Source organism: Podarcis gaigeae, assembly GCF_964106915.1.
Source record: "Podarcis gaigeae genome assembly, chromosome: 6".
NCBI classification, from domain to species: Eukaryota; Metazoa; Chordata; class Lepidosauria; order Squamata; family Lacertidae; genus Podarcis; species Podarcis gaigeae.
Genome location: NC_139682.1, coordinates 61,641,729 through 61,659,735, shown reverse-complemented (window position 1 = coordinate 61,659,735; position 18,007 = coordinate 61,641,729). Strand labels below are relative to the sequence as shown.

At 41.5% G+C, this 18,007-nt stretch overlaps 1 protein-coding gene across 4 annotated transcripts in view; it reads right to left on the bottom strand.

Annotated features, from left to right (window-relative positions):
- RAVER2 (ribonucleoprotein, PTB binding 2) overlaps positions 1 to 18,007 on the bottom strand; it is a 45,946-nt gene that overhangs the window by 5,364 nt on the left and 22,575 nt on the right. The window contains exons 4-11 of one of the 4 annotated variants that reach the window (XM_083742866.1): positions 15,427 to 15,618; positions 12,338 to 12,464; positions 10,484 to 10,569; positions 7,151 to 7,249; positions 6,792 to 6,903; positions 4,869 to 5,134; positions 2,357 to 2,468; positions 471 to 619 (exon numbers count right to left, since the gene is read on the bottom strand). In XM_083742866.1, coding sequence (XP_083598992.1) covers positions 471 to 619; positions 2,357 to 2,468; positions 4,869 to 5,134; positions 6,792 to 6,903; positions 7,151 to 7,249; positions 10,484 to 10,569; positions 12,338 to 12,464; positions 15,427 to 15,618 — 1,143 coding nt within the window. The remainder of the gene's footprint in view (positions 1 to 470; positions 620 to 2,356; positions 2,469 to 4,868; positions 5,135 to 6,791; positions 6,904 to 7,150; positions 7,250 to 10,483; positions 10,570 to 12,337; positions 12,465 to 15,426; positions 15,619 to 18,007) is intronic. The other 3 variants (XM_083742863.1, XM_083742865.1, XM_083742864.1) reach the window with 3 other exon arrangements.

Sequence of the window (18,007 nt, the reverse complement as noted above, 5' to 3'; positions counted from 1 at the left end):
TTAAATGTATGAAAAGCTGTTGACAGCAGGATTGTCTGCCAGCAGAGACCTACAGAATCCTGCTGTCAACAGTTTCCACAATTAGCAGCGAAACACACAAGGCAGACCAGGCAAATTCACAAGAACTAAAAAAGTGGCAAAATGCAGACAGGTAATAGTTATACTTTTCCTCTCAATGTTCTATTCAAAACCGAGACATAAACAATTTTATTCACCTTTATCAGTTTCCTGCACAGAAAGGTTCATGACTCTGTGAATGGTATTCCAAAGCTTATACCATTCCTTACATCACACAAAACATTTACCAGCTAGAAATCTGACTCACTGTCTGATGCTTTTAATGCATGATAATTTATGGGTCTCCTTAAATGATCATCTGCCTAGAACCTAGTCATGCTTTTATAACAAACTCTGACCCAAACAAAACACACAGCCACCAGCTGCAATGAAACCATATTCAAGCCACATACCTGTGTGTAATCCTCATACTGCGGTGAATAGTTAAAATAGCTTTCCACCGGTTGTTGCGCTGTGGTTCCCTGAGCAGCTGCAGCACTGAGTGAGTTATTTGAAAGTCCGGCCTGCTGCTTAGTATTACTGGCTTTGCTGGCAACTGCTGCTGCTCAAAGAAGAAAAAAAGCATTCTTACATGTCCTATAAGATTGAAAACAAGGCTTCATCTAAAACAGAACATTCACCATCAATCCACAGCCCCAAAGGCCAAAGCTAGGCTGAAAAAGGAAGGAGTGATGTTGAGCACTTGGTTATCACCCTGATTGAAGATCTTATTCTTCATCGAAGTATAAAATTCATGAAATTCTGGCAGTAATACAGAACGGGGCAATTTTGCTGACTAACCATTGGCTTCTCTCTTAATTAATATCAGAATCTAGGCCTCGATTAGAAGCCTCTACCAACACTTGGGAAGAGATAGAGCAGGCATTTAAGTTTGTATAAATCTTTTCTGTCTTTTCACTACTATTCTGCCTTCTATTTATGCTTCTGTATCATCATGGTGCCCTAGGTTCCTGATTAAAAGGGGTAGGCTGTAGTCATTTACTTAAAGTTATAACTGGGAATCACAGTTCCTCAACTTCCGGTATCTAGGGAGCATGACAGAGAGGTGGTAAGGCACCAGGCCAGATCAAATGCAGAGGCTCAGAGGCTTTTTGTAGAGGAGAATCGGGGGGAAAGGAGCACCCCACCTTCTGATTAGCTCCTGCAAATGCTCTCTTAAGGCTGTTTTCTCCTGAGCCAGGAACCTAGCTGGGAGAAAATGAGCTAAAAATAACATAGAGCATTTGTGGTGAACAATCAGTGGAATACGCAAAGCACTAGGACTGCCAATTCTCACCATAAATGCCTCCCCACCTCTGCGCATTTGCACAAGGATGGAAACCCCTATGTTTGTCTCATAAGGGGTAGGCTCTGGCCTTAGGGCTAAACTGCATATTATGTTGGAGCTTTGCTTTTGGTGCTTCCAAGTAAATCCTTTCTGTAAAAACAGCTGTAGGGGACTCCCATTTTTAACTGGGACTATGGGCATTCAGTGAGGGTTGTCCCACTGTACCCTACCCTATTGCAGTTCTGAAACTCACACACACGCATAGTTGCAATTAGCTACAGAGGCAAAACTAGCAGAATTAAATTAAGACACACGTTTCCCCTTGCAACTAATAGCAGCTCATAGAGCGGAGGCTTTGGTGTGCAAAGAAAGGATTAAGATATACGCCCCCCACCCCCAACCGTGGGCCTAATCCAAAGTGGGTGGGCCCTGCTGTCACTTGGCAAGTCAACATATCATGTAGTATTTTGGCTTTCGTTATCAGCATTTTCTTGGAGTTAAATAGGTGGAACACTGACTGTTATGTCACACAGTTTAGTTAAGACACACAGTTTAGTTGAGACTGTGGATGAAATTAGATTAAGAAGGCAAAATCCAGTGAAGGTGAGTGGTGCATGCTCTAGTAATCTTCCACTTGGATTACTTCAATGCGCTCTACGTGGGGCTACCTTTGAAGGTGACCCAGAAACTACAATTAATCCAGAATGCAACTGGTGACTGGGAGCGGCCGCCGAGACCACATAACACCGTTCCTGAAAGAACTACATTGGCTCCCTGTACGTTTCCGGGCACAATTCAAAGTGTTGAAGCTGACCTTTAAAGCCCTAAACAGCCTCGGCCCAGTATACCTGATAATTTTTTCTTTTAATGGTGATCTTCTTAAAATGAAAGATTATTTTTAAATAATTTGAAATACCGCGGTCACTGGCATTATTTACAACTACAGTAACCACACTCCCCCTCTTGAGAAAACCCAAGGGTTGCCTTCAGAGGCACCGGTTACCTGCTTACCTGAAAGACAGACTGAAGGCAGCACACTTGCCAAGTTCAAGTAGGGATTGGTACTCAGGTGGATCTCCTTGGGAGGTTCCCCCAGCAGAGAGGTCTGGTTTTTTGAAGAACTCTGAAGTAAAAAGCGAATAAAATGTCGACACTTCTACTAAAGGTTGAACAACATAAAAAAATACATTTTGAACAGATATTGAAATTAAACATCCTATTAGGGAAATTTTACTTCTCATAATATAGACCCAAAGAGCTGAAGAGAGTCAGGCTGCAATTCTATAATCCTATATAAGGCAGGAAACAGTAAATCAGCAATATGGCAATCAGCTGTTTAGGGTGGGTGCCTATGTGCAGAGATGAAGAGAGAAAATGGGTATAGAAATAAACAAAAGCAAAAAAAGGGTCTAAGAATGATATTCAGCTGTGCTATCCTGTTTGTGCAGTGGACTTCTGCTTCTATAAATGGGATTTAACCCTTCCTCTCTTCCTCACCCTCCTTCATGGATCACTGCCTTGTCGTGGGAGAAAAGCAATGACAAACCTAGACAGCATCTTAAAAAGCAGAGACATCACCTTGCCAACAAAGGCCCGTATAGTAAAAGCTATGATTTTCCCAGTAGTGATGTATGGAAGTGAAAGCTGGACCATAAAGAAGGCTGATCGCCGAAGAATTGATGCTTTTGAATGATGGTGCTGGAGGAGACTCTTGAGAGTCCCATGGACTGCAAAAAGATCAAATGCACCCATTCTTAAGGAAATCAGCCCTGAGTGCTCACTGGAAGGACGGATCCTAAAGCTGAAGCTCCAATACTTTGGCCACCTCGTGAGAAGAGAAGACTCCCTGGAAAAGACCCTGATGTTGGGAAAGATGGAGGGCACAAGGAGAAGGGGACGACAGAGGACGAGATGGTTGCACAGTGTTCTCGAAGCTACAAACATAAGTTTGACCGAGCTGCGGGAGGCAGTGGAAGACAGGAGTGTCTGGCGTGCTCTGGTCCATGGGGTCACGAAGAGTCGGACAAGACTAAATGACAACAACTCTTCCTCACTACGTTATCCTCATTTATGCATTCTCTGGTGGGTTGGGAGACACACCCAGAGCAGATGTGAGCAGGACAGGGGAGAGGAGCAAGAGGAAGTTGTATTTCATTTACAGGCGCCATATTGAATCTTGCCCCCACTCTGAATTTTTATAAGTTGTATACGCATAAGGCGTGAATGGATAAGAATTGTATGACTCTTCCTCACTTTCCAGTCATTGTTTCTTGAAAGACAAAGGAAGAACCACGGGCCCAGTTTTTATCAACACAGCAAAAACATACATCTATTTACTCCTAGCGGACGCCTTGCAAACCACCACTTACATGGAAATTATGTTAATGCAAAAAGGCTCCAGTTAAAAATGTGTTTCCAAAGTACCCTGCATTTATTCCTTGCCCAAGAATAAATACTCTTCCCTCTCCATAACACTCTTGATATGACTGAAAGCAATTTAGATTTCAAATCTTGGTTAAGATTTTATGGGGGCTTTTGGTGGTGGTGTTGTAGTTGAAAGAGACCCTGAGGGTCATCTAGTTGAACCTCCTGGAATGCAGGAATCACAACAAAAGCATCCATGACCGATAGCCATATTCACGCATTCATTTGTTCGTTCGTTTATTTAAGCCTGTTTCAGATAACTGCAGTTAATGTCACTGGCAATGATAATGCAGTGTTGCACCGTGGTTAATACAGGCAGTGGAATTCAATGCAATCAATGTAAAGTGCTGATGATATCGTGACCTAACTCTTCTTAACTGCAGTTTAGAAAGCCCATTTAATTATCTCTGCACTGGTCCCAATGCACTGTTTTGAAATTTTAACTAAATATAATATACTTTACATCATAAAAGAAACATTGATTATCTATACATCAGATTCTGCTGCACAATAAAACCCCCACACAGAATAATTACAAATATAAAATTTCAGCTGGGTAGTTATTATTAAACAGCACTAACATGTCATCTCCTGCAAGAATAAGAAGTGGTTTTAAATCCATGTGAAATTAAGAATGAACAGTAATGGAAATATTACATGAAGGTGTTATTTCCTATGGACTTTAACAACACCAGCACCCGAATGGAACTGCAATACAGTCATACTTTGGATCCCAAACACCTTGGCACTCAAATGCTGCAAACCCGGAAGTGACTGTTCTGGTTTGCAAACGTTCTTTGGAACCTGAACGTCCAGTGGGGCTTCTGATTGGCTGCAGGAGCTTCCTGCAAGCAATCAGAAGCCATGCTTTGGTTTCCAAATGTTTTGGAATCCAAACAGACTTCCGGAATGGATTCCATTTGACTTCCAAGGTACGACTGTACTAAACTTACAAAATTTATACACCTCTTGAATGTAAATAGAAGCAAAATAAATTCGAAGCAGTTTACAACGATAATAAAACAAAGTTATCGGTAAAAAAACAAAACAAGTTTTGAAAACATTTTTTTTTTTTTAAATAATGTACTCAACTTCTTACCCCCAAGCTTGAATCTGGGCTCTTTGCCTGGCCTTGTTGCTTGAGATGTCCCGCCCGTAAGCCTCCAGCAGTGACATTTGGTAAGCTTTGCAGGTAACCCTGGGACCCTGAGCCACTGCCTTCTGTCAGTCCTACTGCGGTTGACAGCTTGTCCTGCGTGTTGTTTTGCCTTGGCACTGCTTGTCCAGATACATGCTGATTTGGAAAGAATGGCAGCATGCCAATCCCTGTTGCAACCGGCGTTTGAGCTGCAGTCCGATTAGATACTGCGCAGCCAACCATAAATGGAAAAAAAGGAAGCTATATTAGGCAAGAATTATTACTAGAACATCATGCTCATGTTGTTTATTATGTGAAAAGCACTGAGAAATCTATTTAAATGATCGCAGCAGAAAAGATAATTCTAGCAGCCGGCAAGGAAATACATTAAAACTCAAAAGACTCTCTAACTTTGCTATGTATACAACTGGTCTTACACCTTAACCATTGCTAGTGACTGAAAAGCGGGATCTTGTGCTTTAAAATTTCACAGAGAAGAATTAAAAGAAGATGCCTTAGGCAAGAAAGCATTAGGAAGAATCTTCTGTGGTGAAGGAGAAAGCTACGGCGCCTCATACCTGAAAACACCTGAATTGTCAAGTAATAGGAGGGCCACCATCTGCTAACAAGAGGAACATAAGACATAGACTCCTTCCAGAACTGCCATCACATACTGGCCATTCCAGCCCAGCAGTATGTCAGTCCACCTCCTCTTTATTACAGAGGAAACAATTTGGACCTACAATAAAATGGTGCCAGCCACGCTTTCCTTCAGGCCCTCCTGCCCCTGCCCCCGTTTCCTGTCCGTCTACCCCACCCCTGAGCCATGGGACTAGCCAAGGGGGCAGGGAGGGGCAGCTGCCACCCTAGATCAAGCAAAACGATAGAAATACTTAACTGACCAATCACGATGGTCCTGCCCCCCCCTCAAATCCTGGCTACGCCCATGCCCCCATTCCAAAGACATTCATTGTTCTGTAACTAAACAGGGAGTGACAGAGGAAGTGGGAAATGCAAAACATGGAAGCCTCTTGAAGGAACATGTGTAGAACTGGAGTAGAGCTTTCATTAAGACATTTTTTTAAAAAAATACATGGCGATATGCCCATTGTTTTTTTCTGCTGCCTTCTTCCACACATGCAAAGGTTGCGTATTCGATCCTTGTATGAGACAAACTGCATAGTTCTGCATTTGGTTTGGACTGGATGATACTCAGGGTCCCTTCTAACTCTGCAATTCTAGGACTATTTAACTTTATCCTATAACAGGATTGCAGTCCCTCTACCAGGTATTTGAAATCCGCCATGGCAAACAACCATAGCTACCCATAAACTGTCTTTGTTAAACATTCTCGTTTCTAACGCAGTTGCTAAAACAAAGCCAAGAGCATGCTATCTAAAGGGGCTGCTGTTCTTAATTATATATGCACTGTGGGAGGTCCTTTTTTTACCTCAAGGGCCACATTCCCTCATGGACAACCTTCCAAGGTCCACATGCAAAAGTGGGCGGAGCAACGACTATGGCTCTCTACCTTGGTTCAGTGGGCTGCATTGTACAACAGGCTACCACATAAAAAGTCAGAGGTATCTGCATGCACCCATACCCCTCCACACAAACATTGTTCAATTCAGGCAAGCAAGAGTTCAAAGACACATTCGAGACAGAGAAAAGCACTTGCGCAGCAGGTCCATTGTGGGTCATAACCCTGAAACAGAGGGTGATCCATGGCCAAGGAATATGCCCTGGGAAAGAGTCCCGAAAGCCAAGACTGAGGGGCCTGGAAAGCTGCATTAGGCTTCCAGGACTGAGGTTCACCACCTGAGTCAGAAGCATATTTTTGAAGCGGGCGTTTGCTACTATAACAGCAATCGAAATGTTACTTGCAATTGCGTGCTTCTCCGTGATTCCCCATGTCTGTGGTCACTGATGGCACAGCACCCATTCCTAACATTGTCTGAAGCAGCACACCTGGAGGCTCTCCAAGCAAGCCTGGTTTCTGCAAAGAAGTACAAAAGAATTGCATATGTTTAAGAGATGCCTTAGTAGACTTGTTTCTCAGCCTTTCAAATGCAGATAATTTATTTGAGTATACTACTGGATTAACAGAAGACCAAAGAAACAAGTGTGCAACAAGATAACATTCTCTAGGAGGAAGACTTCCCCACTTTTTATCTAATCCAGAAATACAGACTAAAGGAGATTAACTACAGGTTTATTATGGTCAGTCTAAGGTTTCAACTCACACTATTTGTCTGAATATTCTCAATCTTCGCTAGTTGTGCCAGCTGTAAATTGGAAAGGTTCTGTAGCAGCAAACTAGATGCATTTCCAAGAATTGGTCCCTGTCAGTTTAAAGTGGGAGGGGAGAAATGAGTTATATATGAAACCAGCATTATTCAGATACAGAAGAAGAAATATTTTCATATGTCTGTCAGAAAACTCTACAATCTCAGAAAAGTAAATTCAAGAGCTACATTAATTATCTGCTTTTGTCAATTCACAATTCTGTTAAGAGGTTATTTAAAGTTATTCAGGATAGTCTCCATTATAAATTGGAAGAACTTTCTATTCCCTTCTTTTTTTATACTACCTTAAGTCCCCTGCAGCAATCACTTTGAACCTCAAAGCATTTAATCTGCACCCCCCCCTCCCCTCAATGCTTGTTTCAATAGATGACCTTGGACTTATACATTCTTCAAACCAAACAACTTTATCAAAAACACATTTGGAAGTAAACTGCAGTATAACACAGATAAAGGGAGCTGCCAACTTTCTTCAACGAATTACATAAAAACAAAACCACTGGATTCTAAAGAAGCTGCGGCAATTTAAATTAGTCAGGAGTTAAGTATAAAAATAAATCTTTCAGCAATGATATCACAAGTATGGTGTTAAACAAAATATAGCTGATTATATGACAGTTTAATTCATCCTTCTGGGTCAAGTTTAATGACTCATTTAAACCATAATTCTTCCGTTAAGTAAAATCAGGGCATAATTCTGTTGCAAAGTAAAAGCACCTCCTTGTTTGGTCGTTGCATATCTAATCCAAGGCAGGATTCTCAAGCCTCATCATTCAGACTCTGACTACAGTCAAACATGCCTCCTCACTGTGATTTGAGGAAAGGCATTCCTGTTCCTTTGCAAAGTAGTTACATAATTGGCAAAGACCATAGAAATAAACACCAATGACATGTATTTGGGAAAGGGTTACTTTTTAAAATGAAACCATGCAACATGTGTTTCCAGCGATACTTCCAGAGAGTGGGGGAGCAATTTTCTTTGGGTATAAACCAAAGTCCTACATAATAGCTGTAACAGCTAACACCTACACAACTTTAGCAGTTACACTTCCAAATGCAGAAGTGTGATTGACCCTCTGATCTGCCAAGTGCGAATCAACTGCATATCACGTTATACCTATTCTCTCTCTCTCAATCTTCTGGTTTAGAAAACAAACAAAAGCAAAATCCTCATGATTCCGCGTTGTCAGAGCTGCCCCTAGGTCCCAGCTCACAGAGGACCAACGCCAGGCTGTCGTTATGTACAAAAGTCTTTATTGAAGTTCAGTTTCCATTTCAAAGCCGCAGCGCGCAGCTCTACGTCTTAACCCCTAGACCGGCGAAGCTCCGTCTGAATCTCCTCCCCTCTGACACCAGTTTAAGATCCTAGCCCTGCTCCACCTCTTCCTCTCCTCTCTCCTCCTCTGGGTCCTCCTGCCCGCTGGGGCATTCACCATTCTGGACTCTTCTGATGCTGAGTCGCCTGACTCCTCCCCCTGCCTCCTGCGGGCTTTAGGACCTGGTTCCCAATCCTCGTTCTCTGCTGTCCCGCGTTCCTGTACATTTGAACTTGGCTCGCGCGCCAACCCCGTGATCCTCCTCCTCCTCCTGACCGTTACACTGCTTCTATCACTGCTTCCTTCCTCCTGGAAGCTGGCTGGACGTGACCTCCCCTCCGTTGCCTGACTCTCCGATGTAGGCGTGGTCAACCCTGACTCATCTTCTCTCCCTGGTGGTGAACACGCTGGCCCCGATACCTGGGACTCCTCCCCCCCACTACGCTCTGGTGGGGAAGCTGGTCCTGATCTCCAACTGCTGCTCTGGGAGTCCCCGCTGGCCCCTTGTTTCTGGAGTGTCCCCCTTGGGGCCCCCCTTGCCCTGGTCACCGGCGCCTCCTTCTGTGAATCTTCCGATTCGCTGGAGAGGCTCATGGAATCTCTCGGGCTACTGTCATCTTCTCCTACGCTGCCCTCGGATTGCTCCCCCTCGCTCTCCATCTCCCCCCTTCCCTGTGCTCCCGCTCTAGAGTCCCTGACAAGCTTATTTCTAGAAAAGTGAAACAAGGCTTATTATCTTTAGATTCATGTTGCCTTATAGACAGTCTGTTAAGAGAACAGGTTGGAGGCTTAGCATGTGTTTTCCTTTAGCCATACAATAGAATTTTAAAGGGAAATGCTATATTCGCTTTATGGTTTATTCTTTACTTCTCCCTCCTCCAAACTTTAGAACAATCTGTCATTGTGGATCAAGTAAAAAATCCCAAGATTTCATGCTGTCTCAGACAGTTCAAAATGAGGTCATGCTTTGAACATTTCCCTAACTGAAAGATGCTTTATTTTAACAGATCCTTTTCTTTTTCTGCTGTTTAATGAATAAATCAATTATAGTTGGGCCTTTTCTCTCTCTTTTGAGAGTGTATTTAGGAAAGCAAGCATTATTGTATTGCCTTGTAAGATGATATACCATATATACTCGAGTATAAGCCGACCCAAATATAAACTGAGGCACCTAATTTTAGCACAAAAAACTGGGAAAACTTATTGACTTGAGTATTAGCCGGTTCACCACACCACAAACCTGGTGCTGGCAGCAGCGGCGGAGGAAGAACAAGCAGCCTGAAAGGGCTGCTTTTGGGCCGCTCGTCCCTCCGCCGCCGCCTGCCTCACTCGAGTATAAGCTGAGGTGGGCTTTTTCAGCATAAAAAATGTGCTGAAAAAGTTGGCTTATATTCGAGTAAGAATTCCAATGATATTTCAACGATATTCCATTCTGAAGTGTGGATCATATGATATATTATTGTTATTATATGAGATGTCAATGAAAACAGGTGGTATTCAACTAAAGCAGGCATAGGCAAACTTGGCCCTCCAGAAGTTTTGAGACTACGACTCCCATCATCCCTAGCTAACAGGAACAGTGGTCAGTGATGATGGGAGTTGTAGTCACAAAACATCTGGAGAGCCGAGTTTGGGGGTGCATGAACTAAAGAGCTGCACGAGCGAAATAAGATCCAGTTGCATAATGGAACTTCCTTCCTTTGTTGTCCATGTGCCATCCCCAAATCTGTTCTGCTGGGTTGGGGAAAATCCCGTAGCAGATCTGGTGGGGATGGGAAGAATGTTCCATTGCACAAGGAGAAATCTTTGCACTGAAGCAATGTTCCCCTTAATGCTATATTGACTACAACCCTGGAATACAATTGACATTGTTTGCACTAGCTGCATGTGAACTCTCACTGTGCATGTTGACTTAAATTACTACGCGAAAATATTTTATATCAGCTTACAGACATACCTGATGAACATTGTTGAAATGCAAAAAGGCTGGGTTGATTGATGGGTTTACAAGGTGGGGCACACTCATGGGAGCTCCAAGGACTGCTTTAGAGTAAACAGATTGTCATATTTATTATAAATCCACAGCACTTAATGCCTGTATATATAAACAGTATGAATAATTGCTATAAACGCCACAATTTCCTTGCTATTTTTTAATTGTTCTGCTAGATGTGTAAATAGCTAAGTCATCATCATTTGAACAAAATGCTAAATCATCCTTTTGCTGGAATGAACCCAAACAAAATCAAGGGCTCCTTTCCTCTCCTCTTCTCACATATTTAGTGTCCCAGAGAAGTTCAGCTTAGAATCTCTGCTTGTTGTTGCATACAAACCAGAGATTATGGCCTGTCACAAACTCTGGTTAGTTAACAAGGCTACCTTCAAAAGCTACGTTTTGAACATGTCTTATTTTGAAAATGACCAGTCTGTTTTAAACCAGAGATCTGGTTCACATGACACAAGCTAGGTGAAAAGTGAAACTCAGCATTTGTATAGTCTCACAGACACAGGAGAGAGGGAAGAGTGGAGCACTCAAGTTTAAGGCTTTGCTTAGGCTTGTCATTAGCTTTTGCACGTAGCAATAAACCATTGCATTACTTGCAAATTGGGCCAATGAAACTTCTTCATATGCCTTACAGTTGCTTGCACTTCACATTGGATTTGCTTTGGTACAGTCATACCTCGTGTTTCATCTTTTCGCGTTACATCCTACGGCAACCCGGAAGTAACGGAAGGGGTTACTTCCGGGTTTCGCTGCTCGCGCGTGCGCAGAAGTGCCAAATCGTGTTGCGCACCTGCTCAGACGCAGCGCTTCTAGTTGTGGGAATTTCATGTTACGGACGGGCCTCCGGAACGGATCCCGTCCATAACACGAGGTACCACTGTATTTAGTAGCATGCAGACAAAGCTGACAATTCCTCTTAGGTGCAAATTTTCCTATCTCCCACAAACCCTCCCCCTCCCCCCCCCCCCGATTTAATGACAATGTGAAGTCCTTGAATGCTGATAACAATGAACACGTCCTGGCAGTTTTTGTCCAGTTGGCCACAAAGAAGAAAACACAACCAATTAGAGAATGATACAGTTTAGAGTTACTTCTGCTGGTGAAAGACTATGGAAGCCAACGCAGAATCTGAAAGGGGTGAAACAAAATCTCCTTTTTGATTCTTAAGAACTGTACAGTTGCATTTAATTATGCACCAGCCATAGCTAATATAAAGGGAAAGCACACATGAGCTTTTGGAGGTAAAGCAGAGCAAGCCAGCTTTGCACACTCTGCTTGGCACAGAAATGAGTTTTCACTTGAGCAGCACACAACACAAAAAGCAAATATGCAGCAGTATGGCTATCGGGCTAATTCTTGATGTTCCAATTTTGAAAACATATTAAAGCTAGAATTAGTGAAACACAGAAAAACAAACCCTGCTGAGCAAAGTATCACCAAAGCTTTTGTGGGTATTCAGAAGAGTCAACCGGTATATCCCAAGGATGATCCCAGAAAGCATTTTTTACAAAGAAAAAGAAGAGGACAGGTACTCTTACAGATCTGCAACTGGTTCAAAGAGTCAGAACACAGGAATAAATTGATAGTTTCTATAAAGCAAGCAAACAGTGAGGTCCTCCAAGGATATGTGCATTAGGACCAATGCAATGCAAGGATCACAAGAATGTGGCCCCAGAACCTGTTTTTAATACAGTAAGTCTGTATTCAAAAGCCTTTACTAAGGTGGAGACTTTTCCCCACTTCAGATATACTGTAGATAGATAGAGACAGAGACAGACAGACAGATATATTAAAAAAAAATCTTACCAAGTTTATTAGAACATCCATGTAACTGGGGTTGCAACAACATTTGTAACATCGCTGGGGTATTTAAGCTTTTCATAATCTGCACTGCATTTGGTTCAGGAAGCAAACCTTTTCTGTTGTTCCTCATCTTGAATTATGAAGAAATAAGGAAAAAAATCAGATTCTCTCCCAAGATAGAAGAAAGTTCATTTTGTAAAGTTCACCTTTTGTAATCTCAGATAGTCTTTTACAAATAAGCCTCTCTCAAACTCGGGTTCCGAAATGTTTTTGGACTACTGCTCCTATCATCCCTGACTGCTGCCCCTGTTGCCTATGGATGATGGGAGTGGCAGTCCAACAAAATATGGAAACCCAAAGTTGAGAAAGGCTGTGATACTCAAAACTGGTCTAAGAAAATATTTAACCAAAGACAAAACTACCTATGTACTATCACAATAACATAAAGTCCCCTTAACTATTTCACTACTACTCTATGAATATAAAAAACCCCTACAATGTTGTTTATTGAAAATACATGTCAACCAATCAAATCACTAAATTATGTTACTCACATCTTTCTATATCTGCCAACACCACTGATATAGACACTTGTTAACTTTTCCTTCCTTCCACATCACTGTACTGTACCTTTCTTTGTTAATTCAGTACTTTTCAACAGGGCCCATTTTATATTTAATCCTTAACACAAGGCATAACCTTAAACCACACCAAATCATTGGTCCATCTGACTTAGTATTATCTAATTTTAATTGGCAGCAGTTCTCCAGGGTTCTAGACAACCCTATCTGGAGTTGCCAGAGATTAAAATTGGGACCATTTGGTATTAGAGAGCATTGAGTCATGTGACCTTAAACATTTACTTCCAAAGGAAGGAGGAACAATACTTGTGCATTAGGCACAGTTCAATTAGCACCAATTTCCACAAAGTATGGAAGCATAATTCCAACACAACTTTGACACACACAACCCAACTGTGTGTATTTGACATCAAAAGATGTCTAACCTGTCTAAAATTTCAAGAAAACAAGCAGCCAATATTTGCCCAACCCCTCCCCTCTTCTGGAACTAAGACTGATACCGGATTTTACTAGAGAATATCTTTTATCAGACAAGACCACCTGATTACTACCACCAATCTGAATTGCAGGTTAACACACTGCTTCTCTGCAACAGGCCATGGTCTCTCACAGTGAGAAGAGATCCCATTTTCAGATCAAGGTATTGAGCCTGACTGCCAGTGTGAAAGTGTTCCAGCTTGAGAAAGTTGGGCGTGTAAAACCATGGTTCTTTTTTATTCAGTGCACATTTATCTATTGATATCATTTTATTTTGAAGGAATCAATGTTTGTATGTGTGTAACTTCCTAGTGAACTCTTAACTGTTCCAACAAAATAGAGTCTTCATGAAAGGCCTGGTCACACAGCCAATTCTCCTCGTGAGAGGACTGTGAAATCAGAAACTGGAAAATTTCCAATTTTCCAATGGGTTACCAGTGGGTTACAAGAGCACACACATCCAAGAACAAAGGAGTTGAGATTTTAGCAGCCTGTTTCTCAGCATGTCAGCATTACATTCTAATCAAAAATAAAACTCTGTTTTTCTCATTTTGAGGTATTATTGGGCTGTGCTTCAGTGGTTTCATATGCAAAATGGAATCCCAAGGTTCTTTGTTTCATTTTGGAAAAAATCTGGCTGGCATCCTAGATGTAGGTGATATGCAAGGTTTTTGCACCAGGGTTCAGTATGTGGGTGCCAAAGTTGCTTTGCCCTACATGGCATCTTGCTCTTCTTTTGTTTATCAAGCCATATTCTACTCCACATTTCTCATTTCTGCTACCTATTGCTTTCATTCTTCCTTTTGATTGGCATGTCATACTGGCCATTGCCAGAAACTTCAAAACTAGGTGAGAGGGAAAAGAACATTATGTCCTAAGGAAGTTTGTGAGCCACTATTTCATACGCAGTGGGAATTCATTCTGATCTAAGGCTGCATACAAAAATCACAACTTCCAGTAATACCTCGCTACCCAACATTCCGAGAAATAATCTCTTATGACAAGCAAGGCAGGAAAGCCTCACTCCTCATCAAGCATGAAATTAAGCCAACTCCACTATCCTGAAATTGCTGTATACTTCTCTGCTTTTTGGTCAGTACCATGCCTACTAGCACTGCCTGTTTTTAAAATGGCATAGCACTCTCTCGCGGATGCAATTCTTTCCAAAATTGCTTAACTACAGGGCTCTGAAGCGTCAGACAAAGCTCAATAACTACCCCCTCTGGTCTTTGTCTTTTTAAATACCAAAGAGTTTAGACAAAATTAGGTAGCTAGACCTAATCCAGCAAGGGGAACGTTCTTGGGATATATACAGGTGCATTTGGCTCAAATTTCAGGAGAGATTTTATTGGCTTGTAGTTCAGCAAAAAATTGCAGGAATCACCATATCATATGCTAGTGATGCAAACAAGGTGGGAGAGAAAACCTGGGAAAACCACAGTGTTTATATCTAAGAACAGTTTTATCAGGAGCCCAGTTAAGAAGTAAACCAAATTGTGACTTAGCAAGAATGAGTAGCTGTGTGAGTTTCCATAGAGAAAACCACAACCACTTTACTCCTCCGCAACCTCTGTCGCTGCCATGCTACGCAGAACTAAGTAATTATTTGGTTTAGTTCTACACACAAATCTGGGCTCCCGAGTTGTCTCACTCTCAACAAACCATGAGCCTTAACCAAGGTTTGTTTGCGGCTCATCGTTCCTTTCTGGGAGACAAACTATGAGAACAAGTTCACACGTAATGCTAAGCCATAATTTTGGTAGCTAAATAGCAAAGCAGCCATGATTTGCTCCCAGAGTAGTCACATGCTCATTCATTCTTGCTAAGTCAAGAGTGGGTATCTGCATTCTTGTTCGTTCTTGCTAAATCATGACTTGGGTCAGCACTATGTATGAACAAAGCCACTAACTGCCTACCATGCCCAAAGATACAGCCATCATATAAATATATAATTCAGTTTTTTATGTCCAGTGTCCTAAATGCATTTGTCACATGGTTTTCCTTGGGGGTGTAGGGTGTGGTAGAGTCTCTTACCATGCGTTGGGCTGCTATGAGTGTAGCAAGAGTTCCACGCCCTGGAGCTCCCGGAGCACAATAAGATACATGCACTCTCTTCTCTCTGAAAGTCAAGCCATCTGTGCCTTGCTGGACTTCCTCTGCCTGCTCTGCTGTCTCATACTCAACGACTGCAAAGCCATCAACCGAGCTATCTTCATCCTGAGCAAGCTGAAGGGACATTTCACAACACAATGAATGAAGTACATGCTCTCTATATCAGTTTCCAGACAGCAGTATATCCTTCCACCTCAAGCACAAACCACCTGTGAAAAATACTAAGTAATGTGTTTCTAAGACCAGATTAACATTGCTGATTACTCCTCCCTCCAAGCTAAATTTAATACACAAATATTTTGCAGATGACAGCCACACAGAACTGCACTTGAATTACTGCTGCCCTGCCATCTAATCTCATGAAGAACTTGAGCTATGAAATAAATTTGACAGTTATTTTATGGAGCATTAAGGAACGGAATTAAACTGGGGATTATTTTGAAACCATGGGCACATCCCCCCCCCCCCCGCATTTCTTTCCTATGGGTGAGGAATACTAATTTTTTTCATGTACAGTTTTGCTGAAAAGTTTTGCATTTTAAATAATATGAAGAACTGCAGTGACGGCATCTGCAAAATTCAATGAAATTCTAGCTGGTGGTATATATTTAGTTTTGACACCTCAGTTATTGGCGGAGCTACAGGAAACCAACTGCTTTGCACACGTGCAAATGTTAGTTTTCTTGCTTCTTTGCAGGATTGCAGCAGTCTCCCGAAAACGCACCAGAAGCTGCCTTTTAAATAGCCATGTTACAAAAGCTGTTTGCGTTTCACTAGAGGTGAGAGTTATGCTGCACTAAAGGAGGAGGAGGAGGAGGGGTAAGACTTTGATATTTGGCCAGAGGAAAGAATTTGGCACATGTACCCTTCTGGATCACCACCAACAACTTAAGACTTATTTCAGTAGCTTTTACTGTCACATAAGTATTCCCTAGGAAGATATGGATGGCATCAGTTTTATGTAATTATCGAATCGACTAGTGAAAAGCAGGGATTATTTGTTGGATACAATGTCCAACCAGTGTTACAAAGCTTAGTAATACAATTAACATATGTTACAATGAAAATAGTAAAATGAATAAAAACTAGCTGCATTTCTATATATCTTGAAGGTTCCACATTGAACTAATTTACTTGTAGCCCATTTTCAAAACATCTAAAACAATTTTGTCTCACAGGAAATATAGAGCTCATCAGGGCTTATTTCATGCCAGCTGAAAGCTTCTGCCCTTTGATAAACATGCATCAGCTGTTTATTCTGTCTTATGGAATCACTCTGGAACAACATTAAAAACATAATAGGTATAATCAACTGGTGCAAACCCTATCAAAATGCATTGAAGGTTCATAATAAACCATGCCTATCAACCAAAAATATCCTAAAATATATCTTTAAGCCACAAAGGATGCTGTAAAAAAACCCAAACCTCAACATATTTATATATTTAGACAATAATATTGTGACAGGTCAAACAGATAGGAAGCAGTGTACATTCTTCCAAAACTACATGTAAACAAAACTGGAATAATGTTTAGAAAAAAATAACATCTGTGACTAAACAGCCCACAGCTGAAATAGTCTAAGACAAACGTATCTCCAACATATATTAAGAGAAGGGGCTAGTTTAAATTAGTTTAAAAGGAAGAGGTAGGGAAGAAAGAAAAATATTAAATATAAAGATGTTTCTCAGCACACTGGAAATAACTATGAACACATGGAACAGTCTTGTGGCATCTAGACCAGTATACTGATCACCGTGGTCTCAAGCAGAAGACCTTCTAAGTTCTGGCTTTCAATATATTTTTAACTGGAAATCCTGGAGCTTAAGTCTGGCACCTTCTCCATGCAAACATATACTCTACCCACTGAGCTATAGTCCCCTCTCCAATACTATAAAAAGCAGTATTAAATTGTCTAATCCCATTCACCCCCCTCAAAACAAAGGTGATGTTCTTGCCCCTGTCTTTTCTAGTATCCAAAGAGATTGCCAACTGAAGTCTATTGAAAGGGGGGGGGGGAACACTACGGAGAGTTTTCTGGAATCTTGAAGTCTAGCAGACTTCTTGCGGCACAAGCTTTCATGAATTAGAGACAACTTCATGAGATGTCTCAATTGCTTTCATCAGTTGGTAGGTTATCTTTACCAATTTACAGTAAATGATTTCTAAATTCCAATTTGGGGTTCTAAAATATAACATTTTTATATATACTGAGGGAGCTTTATTCTGTTGTTTCCGACTCCCCTCCCCTGAAATACCAGAAACTCTAAGATTTATAAGTGAAAGTTTAAAATGTTTCCCAGAATTGCTTCCTCAAACAGAAATTCTGTAAATGCAAGGAAGTGGCCTTTTACATAATTTTCAGGTGACTAATGCAGGCCAGCCATACCCAACCCTAATAAACCTTTATACTACTATTGGAGCTGTTACAAGCGTACTATAATCATTCACCAGCTTGAACATATTAAGCTAAAAATCAAACAAAGGAAAGTCCATGTAAGGT